Source organism: Necator americanus, chromosome II, assembly GCF_031761385.1.
Source record: "Necator americanus strain Aroian chromosome II, whole genome shotgun sequence".
NCBI classification, from domain to species: domain Eukaryota; kingdom Metazoa; phylum Nematoda; class Chromadorea; order Rhabditida; family Ancylostomatidae; genus Necator; species Necator americanus.
In genome coordinates this window covers 41,921,131-41,943,681 of record NC_087372.1, presented here as the reverse complement: position 1 = coordinate 41,943,681, position 22,551 = coordinate 41,921,131, and the positions used below count along the sequence as shown (strand labels likewise).

The 22,551-nt window shown below is 44.6% G+C and overlaps 6 protein-coding genes across 9 annotated transcripts; all 6 read left to right on the top strand.

Annotated features, from left to right (window-relative positions):
- Positions 1–2,436: 2,436 nt before the first annotated feature.
- Positions 2,437–3,015, top strand: RB195_021040 (uncharacterized protein; the record flags this gene model as incomplete). 2 transcript variants are annotated; one of them, XM_064189684.1, is made up of 1 exon in its annotated part: positions 2,437–3,015. In XM_064189684.1, one exon carries the CDS (start codon positions 2,437–2,439, stop codon positions 3,013–3,015), a length of 579 nt encoding a protein of 192 aa, XP_064045565.1. The 2 variants fall into 2 exon arrangements, with proteins under 2 accessions (XP_064045565.1, XP_064045566.1); XM_064189685.1 differs by having other exon boundaries at positions 2,509–3,015.
- Positions 3,016–3,820: 805 nt separating this feature from the next.
- On the top strand, positions 3,821–5,413 carry RB195_021039 (uncharacterized protein; the record flags this gene model as incomplete). 2 transcript variants are annotated; one of them, XM_064189682.1, is made up of 1 exon in its annotated part: positions 3,821–5,413. In XM_064189682.1, the coding sequence occupies one exon, from the start codon at positions 3,821–3,823 to the stop codon at positions 5,411–5,413; it is 1,593 nt and encodes a 530-aa protein (XP_064045563.1). The 2 variants fall into 2 exon arrangements, with proteins under 2 accessions (XP_064045563.1, XP_064045564.1); XM_064189683.1 differs by having other exon boundaries at positions 3,974–5,413.
- Positions 5,414–7,505: 2,092 nt separating this feature from the next.
- Positions 7,506–7,841, top strand: RB195_021038 (uncharacterized protein; the record flags this gene model as incomplete). Its single annotated transcript, XM_064189681.1, has 1 exon — positions 7,506–7,841. The coding sequence occupies one exon, from the start codon at positions 7,506–7,508 to the stop codon at positions 7,839–7,841; it is 336 nt and encodes a 111-aa protein (XP_064045562.1).
- Positions 7,842–7,874: 33 nt separating this feature from the next.
- RB195_021037 (uncharacterized protein) lies at positions 7,875–8,559 on the top strand (the record flags this gene model as incomplete). Its single annotated transcript, XM_064189680.1, has 2 exons — positions 7,875–8,017; positions 8,259–8,559. The coding sequence occupies 2 exons, from the start codon at positions 7,875–7,877 to the stop codon at positions 8,557–8,559; spliced, it is 444 nt and encodes a 147-aa protein (XP_064045561.1).
- Positions 8,560–8,627: 68 nt separating this feature from the next.
- Positions 8,628–9,086, top strand: RB195_021036 (uncharacterized protein; the record flags this gene model as incomplete). The annotated part of the gene is made up of 1 exon (XM_064189679.1): positions 8,628–9,086. One exon carries the CDS (start codon positions 8,628–8,630, stop codon positions 9,084–9,086), a length of 459 nt encoding a protein of 152 aa, XP_064045560.1.
- Positions 9,087–9,569: 483 nt separating this feature from the next.
- Positions 9,570–10,004, top strand: RB195_021035 (uncharacterized protein; the record flags this gene model as incomplete). Of its 2 annotated transcripts, none has more annotated exons than XM_064189677.1 (1): positions 9,570–10,004. In XM_064189677.1, one exon carries the CDS (start codon positions 9,570–9,572, stop codon positions 10,002–10,004), a length of 435 nt encoding a protein of 144 aa, XP_064045558.1. The 2 variants fall into 2 exon arrangements, with proteins under 2 accessions (XP_064045558.1, XP_064045559.1); XM_064189678.1 differs by having other exon boundaries at positions 9,576–10,004.
- Between the last annotated feature and the right edge of the window lie 12,547 nt (positions 10,005–22,551).

Genomic DNA, 22,551 nt, shown 5'->3' with positions numbered 1-22,551 from the left:
CGTATCAATCCACTTTGAATGCGCCAACGCGTTTTTTTACTGGAATTCGTAATCTTTGAGGTTTTGGAACGCGTGTTCGCCTATAAAATGACTTGCGGGGGCCAGCCGGTGATCAAGTCAGTATTTTTATCCTCCCAGACAAGTCTGGTACCAATTTATCGACCCTGGAGGAATGAAAGGTTTGGTTTGCACTAAGGCGGTTTCGAACCTCCGAGCATGCGACCACACCGAACCTCTTTCCCACTGCGCCACACCCACCTTAATTCAGCTAAATACACTTTTAAATTGCTGGAAGGTACACATAATTGGGCTTTGTCACCTTTTAGGAGTGATTTCAAGTTTCTAACTCTTTTGCAAAAATTTTGCTCAGTTGGTGTCGGACCTGGATGGTCCCACTGTCATATTGTCAGCACCTTGTCCATTGTCGAAATGAAACGTTGATGTTCCATGTTGCTGTAATACGAGCGCAATTTAATTGTGATGTATGTAATTATTTAATACTTCCCTCGTTGTCCTAGTTATCATGCTATCCTCCATTCACTACTACCCACCGCATACTCCCTTACGAACCCCAATGAGAGAAACCCATCACACGCATGACCCTGTAAGAAGAAAGTTCGGAGGAAAAGCCCAGAAGTGTATATGTGAGTATGAACGTCACCGCGCTAAGGAGACCTTTAAGGAAAATATTATGGAATCGTGAATATATGTGTAAGAATCAGATTCATATTCTTTACAAAAAAAAAATAACTCATATAAATAGAACTCTGAGCTCATCTGACTGAAAGAGAACGAGAGAGAGGGAGAGAGCACGAAAGAAAGGAAGGGAACGAGAAGAAGGCAAAGACTATCGTTCGCATCGCCTTGGAAGATTTTTTTAGCCCACAGTAAAATAGAGTTTGGGAAGTGCTACACAAAGAACACAACGAAAAACAGAAAAGATCCATGGAAATCCAGAATAACAATACGGACTCAAAGGGAATCATCCACCGAATGGAAATAACTCTATGAAGTATTGATTCAATAAAATTAATCGAGGGAATGACTATAAAAACTAAAATATCATCCACAAAAAGCTTTTATTTGTCACGGCATTGCCGATGTTGGGATTTCTCTAGAAGAAGATCGAGTTATGGGTATAGAGTACGATTGGTAGTTCAGTTCTTCCTAAACTTCCAGAAGAAAAACAGTGCGGAAAACGGCTTTCTGTAACAATTTTTCCTACGATGAACATATGACACCACAAATGTATACGAGTTGATTTTCTCCACAGTGTCCAAAAATTGTTGACGAACCCGTCATAGATGTCTCAAGGGTTACCCACCCTCTATCACAGCTTGTTGTTGAACATTTTCTGACGAATCCTGTGAGGTGTGGATGTATTATCTTGATTGCTAGCTGTTTTCAAAATTGAAATTGCAGCTCCTTTTCAGCTCTGGTGATAGTTGTTCCAGGATCAAAATTGTCACAGGACCAAATTCATGTGAAAAAGGCATATATTTGAGGCAGGCGGCAATGTGTCTTTTCAACTCTGAACTTCAACTTTAATTTACTGCTGCCGCTTTTGCAAGTCATCTGTAAAATTTCATTGCAGGTTGGTTTGCTTGTATTTTTGGCTCATATAGGTAGTTTTGTGCCTGCCGATGTAGCCCATATTGGTGCTGTAAATCGCATTTTCTCAAGAATTTTCGCCGTAGATTCCGTACTCGATAGAATGAGCACTTTTGCAAAGGATTTGAGCCAGGTACTTTATCATCAACTAAGTTCATTTAGGGTTACACCTCTGCTCAGTGATACTCATCAACGTGAACTCATACCTGAGGTGGTGCAGATTTCAGGTGGAGTATTCGTATACAGGATGGGAGACTACGGAGAGGGGGGTGATTCCGTCCATTTCTTCCTAATTGCCGTAAAAACGGCCCGGAAGATACGGCTTCAATCGTTTTGGCGCACCATTTTGTACAAGAGGTTCAACTGGAGCGCGCCAGTCTTGTGCGGCGCCGCATCTTCTGGGCCGTTTTTTACGGCAATTAGCAAGAAATGGACGGAATCACCTCCCTCTCCGTAGTCTCCCATCCTGTATACGAATACTCCACCTGAAATCTGCACCACCTCAGATTCGTGGGGTGGTGCCTTTAAGGAACATTAACTAGATAACACTGTCTAAAAATACTACTGCTGCAAATCCTACCTCATGCCTCAAAGCGGCGCAGCGGTGGCCCTGGCCGTCCGGCAGCTATGGTGGCGAGACTTCGTCTCGGCAGGTTCAACCATGCCACAAAGGTGTCCGGCTAGTAGCCCGGTCCTTGGGCCAAGGCTACAGGCTAGCTAAGTGAGGAGGTAGTACGACGATTCCGGTGCCAGGCTGCTAGCTTGCTAGTGCGACAAGCCGACCGAGGACAACACCCCCGTCGCGTCATACTGCTAATGTCTACTATGTGTTCTTCAGAAGCTAGGGCGTACCCCAGAAGCGACGCGCATTGTCCTCGCCCGGGCAATGTGGCAAATATGCGAGGGCTACCGGCTAGAGGACGAAGCCGGCCAAAGAAGTTAGTCCGCCATCGCCAGCAACATCCAGTGCGCTTGGCAACACTTAATGTTGGGACGCTTACTGGAAGAAGTCGTGAACTGGCAGACAGTCTCAGAAAACGCCGTGTTGACATATGTTGTGTACAGGAGACTCGCTGGAAAGGCTCCAAGGCAAGGGAATTAGGCGATGGCTACAAGCTGATCTACCACGGCACATCAAATCGCAACGGCGTTGGTATCATATTGAACGAGTCGTTTAGAAATAGCGTCACAGCGGTGGATCGACTATCGGATCGCTTGATGGCTGTAAAAGTAGATACAGGAGAAGTGGAATTGCGAGTCGTCTGTGCTTATGCGCCACAGATGGGCTGTAGTGAAGAAGAGAAGGCGTGCTTTTGGGAAGATCTGGAGCAGTACGTCCAATCCCTGGAAAGCGAAGAAGTACTTTTAATCGGAGGAGACTTCAACGGACATGTCGGTTCTTGAAAGACGGATTCGAGAGTTGTCATGGTGGATACGGCTATGGAGCTCGTAACGACGACGTGTTGCGAATCCTGGAGTATGCTGTTGCAAGTGACTTTATCATTGCTAACACGCAGTATCGGAAAAGAAAATCGCATTTGATCACGTACACCAGCGGCGGTCGTGAAACACAAATAGATTTTTGGATGTTACGCCGACGAGATCGCCGACTTCTGCAGGATTCAAAAGTCATCCCTACAGATCATGTCGCTGCCCAACACCATCTGCTCGTTATGGACTTGAAAATCTCCCGTCCAAGGAAGAGACATCCAAGGACTGAAACACAGCGCATCAAATGGTGGAATCTGAAGGATCGAAAGGAGGTATTTTTCGCGTCCGTGGCTCCATCTACACTTCCCCACCCTACTCGTAGTGTGGAGGAAATGTGGTTGTCTACTTCCAGCGTTATACGCTTGACCGCGGAAAACACTCTGGGAAAGACGACTCTAGGTAAGCCAAAGGTACAAAAGGCTACGTGGTTTTGGAACGAGGAAGTTCAGGCGACAATTCGTGAGAAGAAGTCCAAGTATAAGCTCTCGTGGAGGACGCGTCAGCCTGAAGATCTTACCTTTTTTTTTTTTTCGGGGTGCTTACCTAGCGGCGAAGAGGGAGGCTAAGAAGGCAGTCTCCAAGGCGAAGTCGGACCGCTACAAGGCTGTGTACGACATGCTTGATACCAGAGAAGACGAGCGGGCAGTGTATCGTTTCGTCAGAGCACGTCATCGCTCAATGTTGGATATGGAGCACACCAAGATCGTTAAGGGAGCTGATGGAGCCGTTCTGCGCCGCTCTGGTCAGATCCTGGAGAGGTGGCGAGAGTACTACAATCACTTGTGTAACGAAGAGTTCTGTCATCCGTTCCCAGCGTCGAGGGTCCTGTTCTACCAATTACTGCGTCGAAGTCAGTGCTGCCCTCGCAAAAATGAAGTCGAACAAGGCAACCGGTCCTGATGACATACCTGTTGATATCTGGAAGCTGCTAGGAGATCGAGGGTCCATGTGGCTCGCAACTCTATTTAACAAGATCGTTGCAGAAGGACGGACTCCAGACGTTTGGCAAACTTCCGTGACCGTGCCTGTCTGGAAAGGGAAAGGAGACATTGCTGACTGCACCTCGTACAGGCCTATACGACTGCTCTGCCATACGATGAAGATTTTTGAGCGTGTCCTGGAAGCTCGTCTGAGGAAAATTGTTAGCGTTTCACTCAACCAGTGCGGTTTTGTGAAGGACTGCAGCACTATAGATGCTATCCATGCTGTCCGAATCCTCCTGGAGAAATATCGAGAGAAGAACCGCAGTGTGCATCTTGCTTTTCTCGATCTCGAGAAAGCTTTCGACCGTGTCCCACATGAGCTGTTATGGATGTCCATGAGGTCGCATAGAATACCAGAAGAATATGTGCGGTGGACGAAGCTGCTTTATGCGAAGCCTACCAGCGTTGTACGATGTGCTGTTGGAACAAGCAGGCCATTCCCTGTACGAGTAGGAGTTCATCAGGGTTCATCCCTCTCACCTCTGCTGTTCATACTGTGCATGGACACGATAACGAAGGAAATCCAGAAGCAGCATCCGTGGACTCTACTCTTTGCCGACGATGTCATGCTCGCGTCGGAGTCTCGAGATGATCTTCAGAAACAAGTGCAGTCTTGGAAGGATCAGCTGCAGCAATATGGATTGCGCCTCAACACATCAAAAACTGAGTACATGGAGTGCGGACCAAGGATAGAGGATGGTTCAATTCGTGTTGATGGCACCGAATTAAACAAGGTGAACTGCTTCAAGTACCTCGGATCCAAAGTGACTTCCACAGGCGACATTGATCAAGAAGGTCGAGCACGTGTTAATGCTGCATGGATAAAATATAAAATGGCAACAGGGGTACTGTGCGACAAGAAAGTCCCTGTTCGACTGAAGTCGAAGATCTACAGGACGGTTGTGCGTCCTGTTGCCCTTTACGGATGCGAGTGCTGGCCGACAACGAAAGCCTTGGAAAGAGTGCTGCACGCTATGGAGATGCGGATGTTGAGGTGGACGATAGGTGTAACGCTAAAAGAGAAAGTATCCAACGACACTGTGCGCTTCATCTTCGGTGTCGTCCCGATAACTGAGAAGATGAAGGAGGCACGACTGAGATGGTTTGGTCACGTATTGCGGCGGGAGGAAGATTCTGTTGCCAAAACCGCCCTGAAGCTCGACGTTTCAGGAGTGAGGCCGCGCGGGAGGCCAAAGATTCGCTGGTTAGACCGTGTGAAGCTGGATATGATAGATGCACGTTTGTGTACGGCTGATGCAATGGATAGAACCAAATGGAAGACAAGAAGCAGAAAAGCGGACCCTGCAACAACGCGGGACAAACGCTAGGAAGAAGAAGACTGTCTAAAAATACTAGTTACGTATCGTTTGCCCTGGTAAAGAAATTTAAGATTTACTGGTAGGTAAAAAGTTTCCGGAATTAACTAATAGGCGCTTGTTTATTGTTTTTGTAACATTTCAATTTATCTCTCCTTCTTCTATTCACACACGCATGGACTACTGCTGAAAAGAGTCCTGCAACCTTTTATTGCAAATCACCTTCTTGTCGGAGGAGTCTGTCACCTTCAGCTTTCTGTGGATTAAAACTTTGTCTTAATTCGGTAATTTTTTTCCTTCAGTTTTATTTTTAGTTATGGGAACAGCCAAAAGCTGACAGATGTAAAGCTGTCTAAAAAGACATTCCGCCAGCTTCACATCTTCTCTTGTAGACATCAACCTAAACGTAGTGAATCAAAAAAAAAAACTGACGAGGTGGGCGTCTATGTGGTCAAATATAGAGTTTGGGGTGTAGATTACGAGTGTGTTCGTGGACTCAAATCCCCTAATCATCCTGAAAAACAGCGTTTGTTTCTGTGTGGTGCATTAGAATGTGCCATTCTTGTTCACGTTCAACTTCCTCAGCAGCCTACTCGCTGGTTTTACTTGAATAGGCTGCTGAGGAGACCTCATTGATTTCCGACCGCTTGTGGACGTGGGTGGTGGTCATTGCTTCTTCGTACCTTGTGGAAATGAACACTTTTCCCCACGCCGTATTTGAGGACGATTAGGTAAAATGAACGGGATCATAATTACACTCTTAATCTACCTCCCGAATTTTATATTTGCCCAGAGGCGCCTCAGCCTTGCCAGTTTCGTGAAATGGTGTCTTTCAAAAAATCTGTCAGAATTCTGTTTGCGAAATCCAGACTTCGATCTCGAGAACGTTTTTTGACTCAAGTAGAAGTATTTGCTTCCATTGTTTTTTTTTTAAGTTTACTTGATTCGTCTACGCGATCTTGGCAGCGGTTGCGTATAATTCAGCTGTTTTCATGTATTACCAACTTGCAAACCATATAGGTTTTGTCTACATTCTTTGATAGTTCTAGTTTCTCGGCTACGTCCAGTCGCATAAACTCTTAGCAGTGAAATTAAAAAGGTTTTAAACTTTCTTATAAATACCTCAAGAAGGCGCTTATGGAATATTTGGAGCTGTTCTCATTTCAAGAGAAAGTTAGGAGAATTCACGCATTATTCTAATGTAGTTTTCGATTCTTCAGATCTCTCTTGCGTTACGACGCGACGACGAACGCTCCCTTATAATTATAGATGAGTTTGGAAAGGGCGCAATGACGGTACTACCTTATCTTAATTTTCCAATCATATTTATTCTAGTCTGAAAACACGATCTTTATAAGAAAGATGTATTTTGAATTAACTCAGTGTTTACACGTAGAAGGAGGTCCTCATGTACGAAAAATGACAACGCCTATAGCGCAATTCGCGACACGGGTGAGGGACTAGAGGTAATGGTAGCACTCCAACTCTTCTCGCCTTACATACGTCCATCTACCTCTTTTTAATAAGTAAGGCGGAATTATTGGGTGGAATCATTACTAGTCACCTGACGTCTTACTCTTTTCCTACTTCAATTATTTCTTTCTAATAGTTTCCTACCACGGATCTCCCTCACTAGAGGGATCACAGCCGGTTAGTCACGAGGCTACGTGGCGCGTCCCCGGGTGGCGGATAGGGGGCTAATCGCGGACCAAAAGCGACCTTGCGCTTGCTCAGAGACGCAGGTGGATTCAGGGGATGGACTCTCTGGACTTTCTGCTGAGCCAGGACTGACTCATGACATCCTTGTATCCCGCACGTCGGTCCGGCCAAAAGCCTGCAATAAAGTGACTGGGAGATGCAAAGGAGGCGGTTTGGAGTCGCTTCCAACAAATAAGCTCCACATGTCCACTCCGGGAGGATGGAAGTTCTCCCAAAAACTCATGGGACTAGAGGCTTGCAACATGCACATGGGTTTTAAATTTTTTTTGCAAAACACAGTAATAGAAAAGAGTCTCCTGATTCCGGAGGAAAGCCTGGTACGGTAGCGCCAGGTAGGACGGAGTTGCAGAAGTCATATAGGCTACCGAAACGGAAAAGGACTAGGATGACGATCTGTACTTATAACGCACGCACGCTTGCATCGGAAGCGGCCATCGAAGATCTGATGGTGCAAGCCAAGAAGATCAAGTACGACGTCATCGGACTGACCGAGACGAGACGACGTCACCCTCTCAACGCCGTATATGAAACTGGAGAAGAACTGTTCTTAGGAACATGCGACAGCAGAGGTGTTGGTGGAGTTGGCGTCCTCGTCAACACGAGTATGGCAAAGAACATCGACTCTTTCGTACAACTTACGACCCGAATCGGACGTCTGCGGATGAGAAGATGTGGTCCAACACCAGCTTTGACTATCTTCGTCGCTTACGCTCCAACATGAAGCTACAAAGAAGAAGAAGTCGAAGGTTTTTATATGGACCTGGAGAAGTTCTACCGAGAAGATCATGCCTTCTACAAGGTCATAGTTGGCGATTTCAACGCCAAAATTGGCCCAAGAAGAACGCCGGAAGAACTTCTCATGGGGCTCACGGCCTACAATGGAATGAGGCTCTCCGAGTTCATCATGACGACTAAGACCATCCATGGGAACTCGCAATTCCAGAAGCCCTCCTCTCTACGCTAGACGTGGGAGTCACCCGGTGGAGGGCACCGTAATGAAATAGACCAAATCATCGTCAATAAGAGGTTCTGCCTGACGGACGTCGCTGTTGTACCAAAGTTCTATACGGGGTCGGACCATCGCCTCCTCCGAGGAAGATTTTCCCTCACAAGGAGCAGAAAAAGCACCCAAGTTCAGGGAGAGATATCCCAGGACTATCATCAACTGGGACCTCTTCGCCACGCTAGCCGGCTTTTGGGAAGATCCCGCAATGGACAATATCGACGAGGAACATGACCGGTTCGTTGAACACCTTCACGACTGCGCGAAGAAGGCTGAGAGTTTTAAAACCACCAAGAGACGCCTGTCTCTTGAAACTCTTGAGCTGATACGCCAGCGTGGAACAGCACAAGCTGCAGGGAACCAAGAACTCACGTCCGAACTCGCGAGGCTTTGCAGAGAGGTGATAAAGGAAGACCTTAAAGAGCAGAAGTGCTGACTGAAGCTGCAGAGGCGGGGAAAAGCATCCGCTATGCCCGTCAAGACTTCGCCAGTCGCAAGACGAGGATGATTGCTCTCCAGAACCTGAAGGGAACAACCACTGCATCGAAAAGGGAAATGGAGAAAATCATGTACGACTTCTACTATGATCTCTTCGACAGCCATGTCCACTTGCCTCCTCACCATCTGAGGGAAGACGGACAAGTCATTCCAGAGGTTCTCCCGTCCGAAATACGACATGCTATCATGTCGGTAAGAAATCGTACGGCACCCTGTCCCGACAGAATAAGAGCAGAACACCTGAAGAGCCTTCCACCAGTACTCGTCAACACCCTAGCGAGGTTCTTTACACGGTATTTGTCGGAATGCAAGGTACCTAAACACTGGAAGACCAGCAAGACCGTGTTGTTGTATAAAAAGGGAGATCCACATGACATCGGCAACTATCGTCCAATCTGCTTACTGTCCGTCATCTACAAGCTCTTTGCAGGAGTGATCCTTAATAGGATTGAAAGTCTTGGATGAAGGACAGCCATGAGACCAAGCAGGGCTCCGAAAAGGATTCAGCACGATTGACCACATTCACACTGCTTCAAAACTCATCGAGGTATCACGAGAGTACAAGATGCCGCTCTGTCTCACTTTCGTCGACTTGAAGAAGGCCTTTGACTCAGTTAAGACGGAAGCGGTCGTGGAAGCCTTGGACAACCAAGGCGTCCCCACTCAGTAGATAAAGGTACTTCGAGAGTTGTACACTAACTTCACGACCGGAATTTCGCCATTCTACAAGAATATCATCATTGACGTGAAGAGGGGGGTCCGACAGGATGATACACCCAAAATATTCACAGCCGCCCTCAAGAACGCAATGTGAAAGTTGGAACGGGACGACATGGGAGTAAGGGTTGATGGTGGGCAGCTACATCATTTGCGTTTTGCTGATGGCACTGTACTGATAACACCTAGCATCAGCCAAGCGGAACGAATGCTGACCGAATTCGACGAAACATGTGGATGCATCGGTCTTCAGCTGAGTCTACAAAAGACGATGTTCATGCGGAACGGATGGATCTCGGATGCCCCATTTACGCTCAACGGAACGAACATATCCGAATGCATCAGCTGTGTTTATCTAGGTCGGGAATAGAACATGATGAACGGCCTGACCGAGCTGAGCAGGAGGAGACGAGCGGCTTGGGGAGCACACAAGAGCATCGAGGATGTAGTGAAGAAGACCAGGAACACCCGGCTCCGTGCTCACCTCTTCAACACGTACTTCCTGCTTTGACCTATGCTTCGGAAACCTGGGCATCTCGCAAGCAGGAAGAAAACGCGGTGAGCATCATTGAACGCGCAACTGAGAGTGATGCTAGGAGTATCCCGTTCCACGTAAGTGAGGGACGGGATTCGAAGTTCTCTCCTACGTCAGCGATGGAAGATTAGAGACACCGCCGCGTTTGCCAAGGAAAGAGAAATATGGTGGGCCGGACACGTGATGCGCTTTAATGACAACCGTTGGACCAGACTGGGTTCCCCGCGATATTAAGCGCACTACAGGAAGACCGCCAATCCGATGGTCAGATTTCTTCACGAAGTCCTTCAAAGAAAAATATGATCCTCTTCGTATCCCACGTGAAAGGAGGAACCACTGGGCTAGTCAGGCACACAATCGGGACAAATGGAAGAATCACTGGCGCCCGCTCGACCAGTTCGAAGATCAACGGGAGTCAAGGTGATCGAAGTGAATAGTTTCCTAATCCGCCCTAGTCCTCACCAAGCCTTTCATACCCCTGGGATCGATAAATTGGTACCAGATTTGTCTGGGAGGATAAAAACACAATACAAAAAACATCGGCTAGCCACCGCAAGTCATTGTATGGGCCAGTTACACGTTCGTAAACCTCAAACGATTCTGAATTGAAGTGAACGTGGGGCTCATCCCAAGCAGATTGATTAACGCCAGAAACTACCCTTTATCATTTTAATAGTTTCCTGCACTTTCTCAACAATTTCTTTTGTGCAGTTGTAACACTGTAGTGGTAACCTTTATGAATATTGCCCTTTCCTTTTATCACAATCAGTCGTTTTACACCTACTCCAGATGCCATGATCGATATGACCAGAAAAGCCTGCGTTTTCCAGAGGAGTTGAGGGTGGACACCCTCATACTCGTAATGTAATCCGTAACTCAATCTTTTCCTGAAGAGATACCAACCTCGTCAATTTTGTGACATGTGGCCTCTGGGCCGTTTTCATAGCTTTACTACGTTCCATAGCTCCGAGCAAGCTTTTACTTTTCATCACAAGTCGCTACACGCCACAATGATTGTAGCTGAACCTTCTGTCCTTCCACTTCATTGTATTAACACAATTTCAGATTCCAGTTTTTGTAATCATCGGGAAACGGGATAGAGAATAATGGTATTCCCACATACACATCTACCTTTCAGAGTGGCGTTCACTCATTACGTTATGTTTAACAACTGAATAGAAATCGTGCGCCAAGGCTCCCGGACTCAAGCTTCTCTTAAAGGCATCACCCCACGAATCTGAGGTGGTGCAGATTTGAGGTGGAGTATACTTATAAGGGATAGTAGATTATGGAGAGGAGGGTGATTCCGTCCATTTATTCCCGGAAGATGCGGCGTCGCACAAGGCCGGCGCGCTCCATTCGAACTCCTTGTGGAAGAAAGTGGGCCAGAACGCCCGAAGCCATACCTTCCGAGCCATTTTTTACGACAATTAGGAAGAAATGGACGGAATCACTCTTCTCCCCATGATCTACTATGCCGTATACGAATACTCCACCTGAAATCCGTACCACCTCAGATTCGTGGAGTGACGCCTTTAAAGCACAAAGCTTAGTTCCATTTCCAAAACATATTTTAGAAAAAAGAAGAGCACCAGAACATTTCTCAAGACTGATGTTTACGAGGGTAAAACTAACCAGAAATTAAAGTTTTGTCCCACGAGTAATTAGTCACTAAGCATCATACTCCAAGGACCAGTAAATGGACATGTTTTCTAGTACCTGCGTCCTCTCTAAAGAGAGCTGGTTGGCAGTGGTGCAGCGTGGTGCGTTCCCAACAGGGAATTAAAAATCAAAAGCGACTTTGCAGGGCCCCGAAAAATGTCCGCGCTCATGCGGATCGATTCAGTGTACAGGGGCATCCTCCGCAGAATACTTTTCCTCTCCCACGAAAAAAAAACACAACCTGGCTGCAATGTACTACACCATCGAACTTGTCAGCTAACAGCAAACCTATACAACAATATAAGGGAAAATGAGAGTACGAAGTTCACACTAGAAAAGACTGTTTTCGAAAAAAAAAGTCGAACTAGTACGTAGACATGGACAACCACGAACTTTGTACGACTAATGTGAACTCACTCCTAGTACTGACAATATTTTGCAGAGAAAGAATGCAGGAATGTATTGAGCGGATAAGAGCAGCTGCAGCGGTTGGAGCAGCAAAGGTGAGAAAGAACAGCATGCAGCACATATCGAAACCTGACTAACAAGACCGGAAGAGTAATCCTCCAAAAACCAAATAGGACAACAATCATACTGAGTAGGAATCGGGAGGAAGTCAAATTATGTTTCTGACCAACCTTTCCTAGTATTTGCTTCCGACGATCTGACCGATGATGTGATCCTTCTTCCCAAGATCTACAAGACATTATGTCGACGTAGAACAGAAGGCACCTGATTCCAACATAATCTAGCTTAAAACATTTCATGAAGATACCACCAATTCTCAAAAATGTCTTGCAAGACTTCACTTGGAAGCAGCTGGAATGCAAAATTTCTAAACATTGAAAAGTCCAGACTAGCATATCACTGGAGGAGAAACCATCAGCAATCGCCCAGTTTGCGTAAGTCAACTATGTTTACAAGTTCTCGTCATGATGGTCAACATTTGTTAGAAAACATCCCATAAAGTACAACCATAAGATCAAGCAGGATTTTGAGAATGAAACTATTTGATGTATATATACGGTTCCGAGCCCTATCAAAGTGTGCATAGGCAGGCGCCATAACCAAAGGAAATGTAGAAATCGAAAATAAAGAAGACTCTAAAATAGACCTCAAGAATTTCGGACGTTAATTGTACTTCGGAAAAAAATCCTACATCTGTTCCCTCCGCTTTAGTTCTTTGGTGGACAAAAAAAAACCCGAGATAATTATTTTTAGGTCACCTGCAGTTTCTTCACGGCTTTCAAACAAAAACAAGGAGGGTTTCTGGTGCTGATCGATGTATTTGAATGCGGATGTGCCATCGCACATTGCCTGTCATTCAGAATCATGTTGAGCTTCATGAATGCGTATGTAGGCTATACAATAACTTGCGGCGACCAAGCTACATATCATGTTAGCAACGGAATTCACACAGGCAAATCTCGTGCCATCTTACCCCAAGTGCGCCAAGCGCAAATGCTTATGCAACTGAGAGCTTCAGGTCGTTTCGATCCTGTTAGGATAGTCCGAAAGTCTTGCAGCAGATCTCACATTTTTTTCAAACAACTACAACTTTATTTTTCATGGATAATAATTATGAAAATAATAACCATCATGATCCACTATGTATGCCCAACGCTCCACCCGACTATCAATTCCAAAAGTCCACAACTCTGGCGGTTGTGAGTCGAAGAAGCACGAAATCTCATTTTCAAGCTCTTTATGACCATCAAGCGTTTTCTTTCGCAGATGCAGCTTCAGGGCTCGAAACAAATGGTAGTTGTACGGGGCCAAGTCAGGAAGAAAGGCGGGGTGCAATAGAACTTCCCAACTAAGCTCAGAAATTTTCTGGCCAATAAGTTTGTGACCATGTGAGGTCAGGCATTTTCATGAACTAGAGTAACATGGCCAAATTTTTTATGGTTCAGGCAAACTACGCTGCCAATTTCTAGTTGAGTAGTTGAGAAGGGTAGACTTGAGCGGTCACGATATACCCAGTGGGAGCAGTTCATAGTGCAGCATTTCCTTGGAATCCCACCACCAGCACAGTAAAAACTTCTTTCAGTACAATTCTCCTTTTGACTCTTTTGGAGGAGGTTCGTCACACGGGAACCAACTTTTCTCCCTCATCAACAAACAACACCCATTTCTCATCTTCTATAATGATTTCGCGGAGAAAATCCTGCTGGAGTGGGCGCAGAAACAAAGACTGGTACTCACTCTTGTTGCCAGCTGCGAGGCATTTAATTCGCGTGTGACTCAAATCGACAACTCTTTTCTATAACCTACACCTTGAAGACAGGAGAGATTGTTGCAAAGCCGCACCCAAGTCAACAGTTCTTGCGGAGCGCCACTGCGCTTATCTCTAAGAGCGTCAAAGTTTCATCATTGTAGTCACTCGGGCGACCAGAGCGAGATCGATGTTCAAGAGAAATATCTCCTGACTGAAACTGTAAGAACAAACGGGCGATACTCCAGCGGGATACTACACTGTCTTATACGATAGGGAGCGCAGAGATGAGCGGTGGCGTCGCATTGTTGTGGCCATGCAGGAATTCGCGGTACACGATAGTTCTAAATTAACTTTGGTTTATTGAAGTCATAGTTGAATAGCAGTGAAATGCGCGCTTATATACTCCTCTGATGTAAGTTTCCGGAGCATTCTACCACATTCAATTCCCAGAAAAATCCACTGAAAGACCTCTAAATCGCTGCGTCACACTCGCTTCTTCAGACTTTAATTTTAATGTCCTCACCTTGATAAATCTTAATTTTATCATTCAGGTGTTGAAGTTTAAGGTTGATACTTAGGATAGTTTAACTAAAGAGTGCAAAAACTATGCGACATGTGCCGGTGGTTAAAAGGTACATAGTATTCCCCTAACAATTCCACATCTCAGTAACGAACCAACAGCTCTCCATTGCAAACGGTTTTTTTTTTCAAAGCAAATTTCCAGACTTCCATTCACGTAAGTCCGGAAACTAACACTTCAGGTTGAAACCTGGAACTTCGCTAATTCGTTAGTCCGTCTACCCGTCGCTTATGAGGATCTTGCTTTGCAGCAATGCGTGTTGAGTGGTTATCCTTTCCTTGACTGTAGTTAAGAGTTAATAAACAAGAAAACTTAAATTAGCAGGTCGCAAAAGCAGCGGATTATCTGCTCTTTTTTGTACGTTTTGCAAATGAGAGCAACATGATAAAATATATACCCATTTGATTCACAACAACATCTAATGCTCAGAAAACAGGGGAAATAACGAACATAAAGTCAGCAAGTGGCTGTGGCAATAAAATGCAATTCCAGAGGAGACACATTGTGAAAGGGTGGAAAGATATATGGTGAATCCAAATCTCAAATTCCAATGATATTCAAGACGATCAACAAAGAAACATCTCTTATTCCCTACTGAAAATCTAAATTCAGGCAAAAAGGAAGAGAACCCACCATCGGGAACCTTTTTTTTTCACTGCTCCAACAAATCGTCTTAAAGAGTCTAACCAGCTAAAAATAAGTTATCAGAATAGGCTGGCAATCCTATAAGCTGGTTATTCCGTGTCATTAACACATCAGCACCTCTCGTTGCCCCAACTTTCTATCTATCTATCTATCTATCTATCTATCTATCTATATATATATATATATATATATATATATATATATATATATATATATATATATGTATATGTGTACATATGTATATGTATATATATATATATATATATATATATATATATATATTTCGCATCATCAAACTGACAAGGGTATGTTTATATATATATATATATATATATATATATATATATATATATATATATATATATATATATATATATATCCTTCCAAAGAAAGGACTTATGGCCTGAACAGGCCTCCTTGTGTATGCGCTGAGTAAGCCTTAAGTTAGACGACAGCTTTCCAACCCTCCATGAGAGTCTAAGGCAGCATATCACCAAACTGACAATGTTGAGGTCTCTGTGGGCAAATATAGAGTTCGAATGTAGCTTACGAATATGATAGTAGTGATAGTAGTATGAAAGGAAACGTTTGAATAGTGAAAATGAAAAACAGTGAAAATGTTTCTTTACCCGTTCAATATAAAAAAATTTCAGTTCACAAAGTTCAGTTAAAATGATGAGGAAGATTGCCAAATCATCCTAAAGGACAAAGGATAAAGTTCAGTCCGTATAATGGCGTTAATCAATCCGTTTGGGCAGCGCCACCACGCTGATTTCAATTCAGAATTGTTTGAAGTTTACAAACGTGTAACTGAGCTATGCAATAACTTGCGGGGGCTAGATGATGATCAAGTCAGTGTTTTTATCCTCCCATACAAGACTGGTACGAACTTATTGACCGCGGAAGGATGAAAGGTTTGGTGAGCACTAGGGCGCCCCCTCCCCCTCCCAGTCAAAGCGAGTCAAAACGATCTGAAGCTTGTGTCCAGTTGCTTGAACGGTTGGGCCATTTATCGCTGCATTGCAAGTGAAATTAACGATGGTCCCACCTCGATGCGCAGTCTCCTAATTGCCCACAGCAACTGCACCGAGCCTCAGGTCGGTTTTTACCCATATCACTATTCACATTAGGATAAACTGCTTGGGTCAAATAAAAAAGTATGCTTAAATACACAGCTTTAAAAAAACATATACGTTAGTATGTGTTTTTTTTTCAATGCTGTGTAGAGTTAGAAGTACAGAGGAGAATTTGCTTAAATTCACAGCATTGAAAAAAAAACAAACGCAATCAAAGAGAAGTAGAAGTAAACACTCTTGCTTTGAACTCGAGTCCAATGTGTGTTTGTGTGCAACTTCAACAAATACTATGTGTAAACTAGCACAAAAGCGGTATTGTGGTCCAAAAGGAAAACTACATTCGTAGACCTCCCATAATTCACAGAGTACAAGCTTTCGTAGAATTCATCAAAATAATTTTAGTTCTAGTTCCAAGAAAGACCAATAAATAGTATCATGAAGACCTTGTTCGTATTTAAAATAATCAAACTTTTGCATAATTCTTTGATTATACTCTGACGTCTAATAAAGTAAGAAAAAACAGAACAGTTTGAGGATTCGATGCCTACTAACTTAGCCTACAAATTGCTTGGCACTCAAGGAAAATCTGTCAAGGAAAAGGTGTGCGCTCCGTCGCAGAGCTTCAAGCGCAGCCGCTTATGCAGCTGCAGCCTGCTTCATGTCGTTTTGAGCCTACTGCATTATCCCGAAGCCAGCCGATTGGGGTAAAATGTAGTTAGTGGAGGCCACTCAGACCTAAGCATTAGTCTTAGAGGATCTACGACATAAGTTAAAGTTACTAAAAGAAAAAAGTAAAGTAGAGCGTTCAGAAATAACGACGCCACTGAGTGCCTCCCCAACTACATTTTCCCGATTGTCGATTGCTTAGTTCTGTGCTTGCTGCTGTCGGGTTACGCAACGTCCTTTCTTCTTTACTTCAGTTAATGATTTCATCACCTACATGCGTGGTCAGCAACTACAACATTTTGGAACGTTCAGTGTGCATCAGAAATTCTCCATTATTTAGCCATATGCCTACTATGTTACGAATTGAAGCTCAGAAGAAAGCAGAAATAGAAATAGAAAGCAGAAAGTGGAAAAGGACATTAAGACTCACGTAACCTATCGAGCAGCTACACTGATACACTGATCAATGGAAAATACGTATGTAGGAATCCAACCAAGTGCAATCAACTCCTCAAGATCAACCCAAGCGGCCAAGACAAAACAGCCTTATACAACCATAATGAATACATCCAAGAAAAGGAGCACGGGAAAAGCCAAGTACTCGATCCTAATCAGTTTTCATGAGTAAGGTAAGGTAAGGTATGGGAGAAGACAAATGCTTTCACACAAGGCGAAAATCTGAAACAGCATCATCAAACCCACAACACAGTGCAACTCTACATGAAATATTCCAAAAACTTAAATGATTGACCTAAATAAAACTTAGTGTTTACATAGTACGGATTTATCATGTTCTACGAATCCCAAACATTCGCCTTAAAAAAGACGGTTTTTTATGGATCGCGTTCCTTGCTGCTGTAGTTACAACAGTTCGATGAGTAAATTGAATGCAGCGGAAGCACCAAGGTTCTTTCTCAGTATGCAGGACCTTGATTGGAAGAGCAATGATTCAAACTTCTTTTCTAATAGATATAAAGTTTCAAAGAGGCTTCTTGGATGAAAAAAGTCGAAGTTGTAAAGCAAGTGGCCTTAAAAAGAATGTGAAAATCAGTGCTATAACGTAGTGAATGTGACATCACAAACTGAACGCTGCTAAGAAATGATAGAATTTCGCGAATAGTCGGCGACAACGAAGTCCTCAAATCTGGGCAATATTACTAGAAGGATGTGAGCGAAAATGGCGCGACGATCGATAGATGCAATGGATGGAAAGCCCGTGGAGCTGTGAAAGTGGGTAGCGAAGGAAACAGAGGCACAACTGCCGTTCTTGCCCTCGTTTTTTTTATCACTCGGCGAGATCAAAGGAGTTCAGACTCAACATTTTAATCGTGGTGGTTTGTGTTGATCAAAGGAGCTCAAGCATTAATGAGCGATTAAAATGTTGTAATTGCTGACAAGGCATGTAAGTAATGAAATCCTAACAGGCATCACCTCACGAATCTGAGGTGGTACGGATTTCAGGTGGAATATTCGTATACGGGATCGTAGATTATGGAGAGGGGGTGATTCCGTCCATTTCTTCCTAATTGCCGTAAAAAACGGCTCGGGAGATACGGCTTCGAGCGTGCTATTTTCCACAACGAGTTCGATCGGAGCGCGCCAGCCTTGTGCACACGCTACATCTTCCAGGCCGTTTTTTAATTAATTTATTAATTAGGAAGAAATGGACGGAATCACACTCCTCCATAATCTACTATGCCGTATACGAATACTCCACATACTGAAATCCGTACCACTTCAGATTCGGGGGTGATGCCTTTAACTGGAAATGAAAAAGAAAGGATGTTGCGCAAGCCAACAGCAGCAAGCACAGAACTAAGCAATTGGCGGGGAAAATATTGTTGGGGAGGCGCTCACTGGCGTCCTTATTTCTAGACCCTCCACCTTACTTTTTTTCTTTTAGCAACTCCCGCTTATATGTCATAGATCCTCTAAAACTAATGTTTTGGTCTTAGGGCATTCTACTCCAATCGGCTCGGGATAATGCAGCAGGGCCAAAACTACATAAAGCACGCTGCAGTTGCATAAGCGGCTGCGCTCGAAGCGGTGCGGTGGGGCGCAGCGGTTAGGATCCAGTGGGTACTCATGTTGGCACCTTTCATCGCTGCAGTTCGCAACAGTCCCACCTCGATCACAACTGTTATCCCACTATGGATAATCACAAAGCGCATAAAATTTTACGGTTTCTGGAGTGTCTCGCATTGTGCATGATCATGATATTCATTTATTGAAGGTACAAATAAGTTTTAAGGGATTTTCAAAAGATGGCGTAACTAGCGTATTCGTGTTGATGCGTCATCATTTCTCTCCAAAAATTAGTATATGTCATTTTGCTTGTGTAAAGAATCTACTTTGTATGTACCCTAACTATATCACCTTTGTTCCAACAAAGCACAATTTGCGAGAAGCGCTGCTTTTTTGTTTTAATTTTTTTTTAAATGTCGCCGACGGACATCGATTGTTGTTTGAAAAATAGAGAGAATATGCTCCGTCAATAAAACATGTGAGAAGTGATTTCGGGATTTCTTGGTTTCAAAAGTGAGGATTTAGAACCAGCGACAAAAACGCGAAAGGGAGGTCTGTAAACGCTAAAGACGCTGAGGTGGACGCTTTATCAGAAAAGATTCATGCCAGACCTCAGGCCAAGAGACCTCGAACGCCGTTTTTCACGTGCGAACAACTGCTCCGAAGGCAAAATCGGAAGGATTTTTTGCATCGAGTCATGGCGACGCATGGATCCACACCAATAACCCAGAACGCAGAAAAGCACGGCGTCAGCCCGGCCATGCATTAACTTCAACAGTCAGACCGAATGTTCATGGTTGGTGGGGCCAATTCGGAGTGATTTGCAATGAGCTACACCAACCTAACCAAACCATCACTGGTGAATGTTACCAACAACAATTCAAGCAATTGAGCAGAGCATTAAAGCTAACTCTCTCAATGTGTCGAAAGACATGACAAAATGATCTTACAGAACAAGAACACTGGATGTGTTACAAAAACCGTCAATACTTTAGGATAATTTGGAGGTGCTTCAATAGGATGTCTTATTCCACCTGCTGTATTTATCACACATGCTGCTCTTTCCGAATAGCACTTCTCCCGGCCGATGACCAATAACCTGGCCGAGTTGCACTTCACTTCTTACGAGGAAGCCAAAAATTAAGCCAATTGCTGGGTCCCCTCGAAAGACGAGGAATTTTTTCAACTCGGAGTCCGTATGCCGCCTGAAAGATGAAGAAAAAAGATGGACAATACTTTCAATAAAATACATTATACCAGCTTTCCTGGATAAAACTCCAAAGTTACAAAAAAACATCAAAAAATTATTTGTACTCTCAATAGAATCCCAATAAAAATGTGCGAGCGAAATAGTACATCCCAAAGCAAATTCTGCCACATGGAATATTATGTCCAAAAACAGGGATACAACAAAAACAAACACAGCAACCTCGTATAAATGACAGGACAAACAACAGCAGATCACAGAATGTTGGGCAAATTCCAGTAATATTCATATTCGTTTGACATATTCGTTCGTGTGGTAGTATTCATCGCTGAGTTTGATTAAGACAAACCTTCCTTCACAAGTATCGCATTATTCAGATGCAAGACTCACGAAATCCATGTGTCCTACTAGTTTTATAGAGCTCAAAGTCTAACATCCTCGAACGCAACATACTGCTTCCAAACTAGGGTCGATATTTATGGTACAAAATATATTTGATGATTTCTGTTGCTGTTCACATCCAAACTCAGCAAGTGAGAGACGAGCTCATTTGAACTTCATAGTAAAACAAATCAACCTGCGTTTAACAAGTAAGGTTCGTTTGATTCAGGCTGAATGTTGTGTACTGAAATGTAAAATGTACTGGAGTACTGAAATAAATATTTTCGCCTGAAAAATTAGAATATCCGTAAACAGCCAAGAGCCAAAACTCCAACTAGCACTAAATTCCAACGATTCATAGAGGAGAAGCATAAGAGCCAAGTGAAAAAAAAATGGAAAAGATGTGATCGAGAGGAGGATTAATACTACTGCGATAAAACTGGCCAATAATTTGCTGTCGGTTGGAAATCTTCTACATGCAAAGTTTGATCCACATCGCTGTAATAACTGAGATTTGTGTGGAAAACATCCAAGTGAACGCATAATCTTAATGCAGATATTTAATCCTATATACTCTTACCAGTCTGAACGTCCGGCTAAAGCCGGACTTCAGACTTTCTGTGGAGTTTGCTTCGCTCGCCTTCACTGATGAACGAAAATTAATATTAGTGTCATTAGTTCTATGAAATTGGACTTGTGCATCTCCAACAATCTTTCTTCCTTTTTTATATTATAACTAACGGCGAAACATTTCATAGACATCTTCCTAAACGCGTCAGTTCTACATTTTGAGAACATTCGAACTTCAGCTTCAAACACTCCTTATCAATATATTATAGACAAAATTTAAAAGTATCACGCGAAATATGGGTTTTCCTCCTCTGTGCTATAAACAGTTATCAAAGAATGACGTTTCGGGATAAAATTACGTGAAAGACATCATCCTACTGATAAAGATAACGTTCCACGTCAGATCACATAAACATCTTGCCACTATTTAAGCACCCGTTTGCATGCGGGTTTCCACTTTCTGAGAGCGGCATGCTACCAACTTGAGGCGAACGAAGAAGCAGATGGACACGCGGAGGAGTCATATAGGGTGTAAAGCAAAGCGATACAGTGGCCACGGCTATGAAATGGCTGCAACCATCTATATTTTGCGTCATGCACACGAAGTTATTGCGCACTATTTCGACGCCAGGTGGACCTGTCGCACCCCCTTCTATAGGGATCTGTCGCCGGTGGACCCGTCGCACCCTCTTCTATTGGTATCTGGCGCCGGTGGATCCGTCGCACCTGCTTCTATAGGTATCTGACGCCGGTGGACCCGTCGCACTCCTTTTTCTGGACATCTGGCGCCGGCGCAGCAATCTGACGCCGGTGGACCCGTCGTACCCCCTTCTATTGGTACCTGGCGCCGGTGGACCCGTCGCACCCCCTTCTATTGGTATCTGACGCCGGTGGACCCGTCGCACTCCTTTTTCTGGACATCTGGCGCCGGCGCAGCAATCTGACGCCGGTGGACCCGTCGCACTCCTTTTTCTGGACATCTGACGCCGGCGCAGCAATCTGACGCCGGTGGACCCGTCGTACCCCCTTCTATTGGTATCTGGCGCCGGTGGACCCGTCGCACCTGCTTCTATAGGTATCTGTCGCCGGTGGACCCGTCGCATCCCCTTCTATTGGTATCTGGCGCCGGTGGACCCGTCGCACCTGCTTCTATAGGTATCTGTCGCCGGTGGACCCGTCGCATCCCCTTCTATTGGTATCTGACGCCGGTGGACCCGTCGCACTCCTTTTTCTGGACATCTGGCGCCGGCGCAGCAATCTGACGCCGGTGGACCCGTCGCACCCCTTTCTATAGGTATCTGACGCCGGTGGATCCGTCGCACCCCCTTCTATAGGTATCCGACGTCTTGGACCCGTCGCACCCCCTTCTAAGGCTATCTGGCGCCGATGGACCCGTCGCACCCCCTTCTAAGGCTATCTGGCGCCGATGGACCCGTCGCACCCCCTTCTACAGGTATCCGACGTCGTGGGACCCGTCGCACCCCCTTCTATAGGTATCCGACGCCGGTGGACCCCTTCACACCTCATTTTATAGCTTCCTAGCTTCGAGGCATTAACTCGACGCCGGTGGACCCGTCGCACCCCTCATTTTGAATTTCGTGACTGACACACACACACACAGACACAGACACACGTGACAGAATAAGCC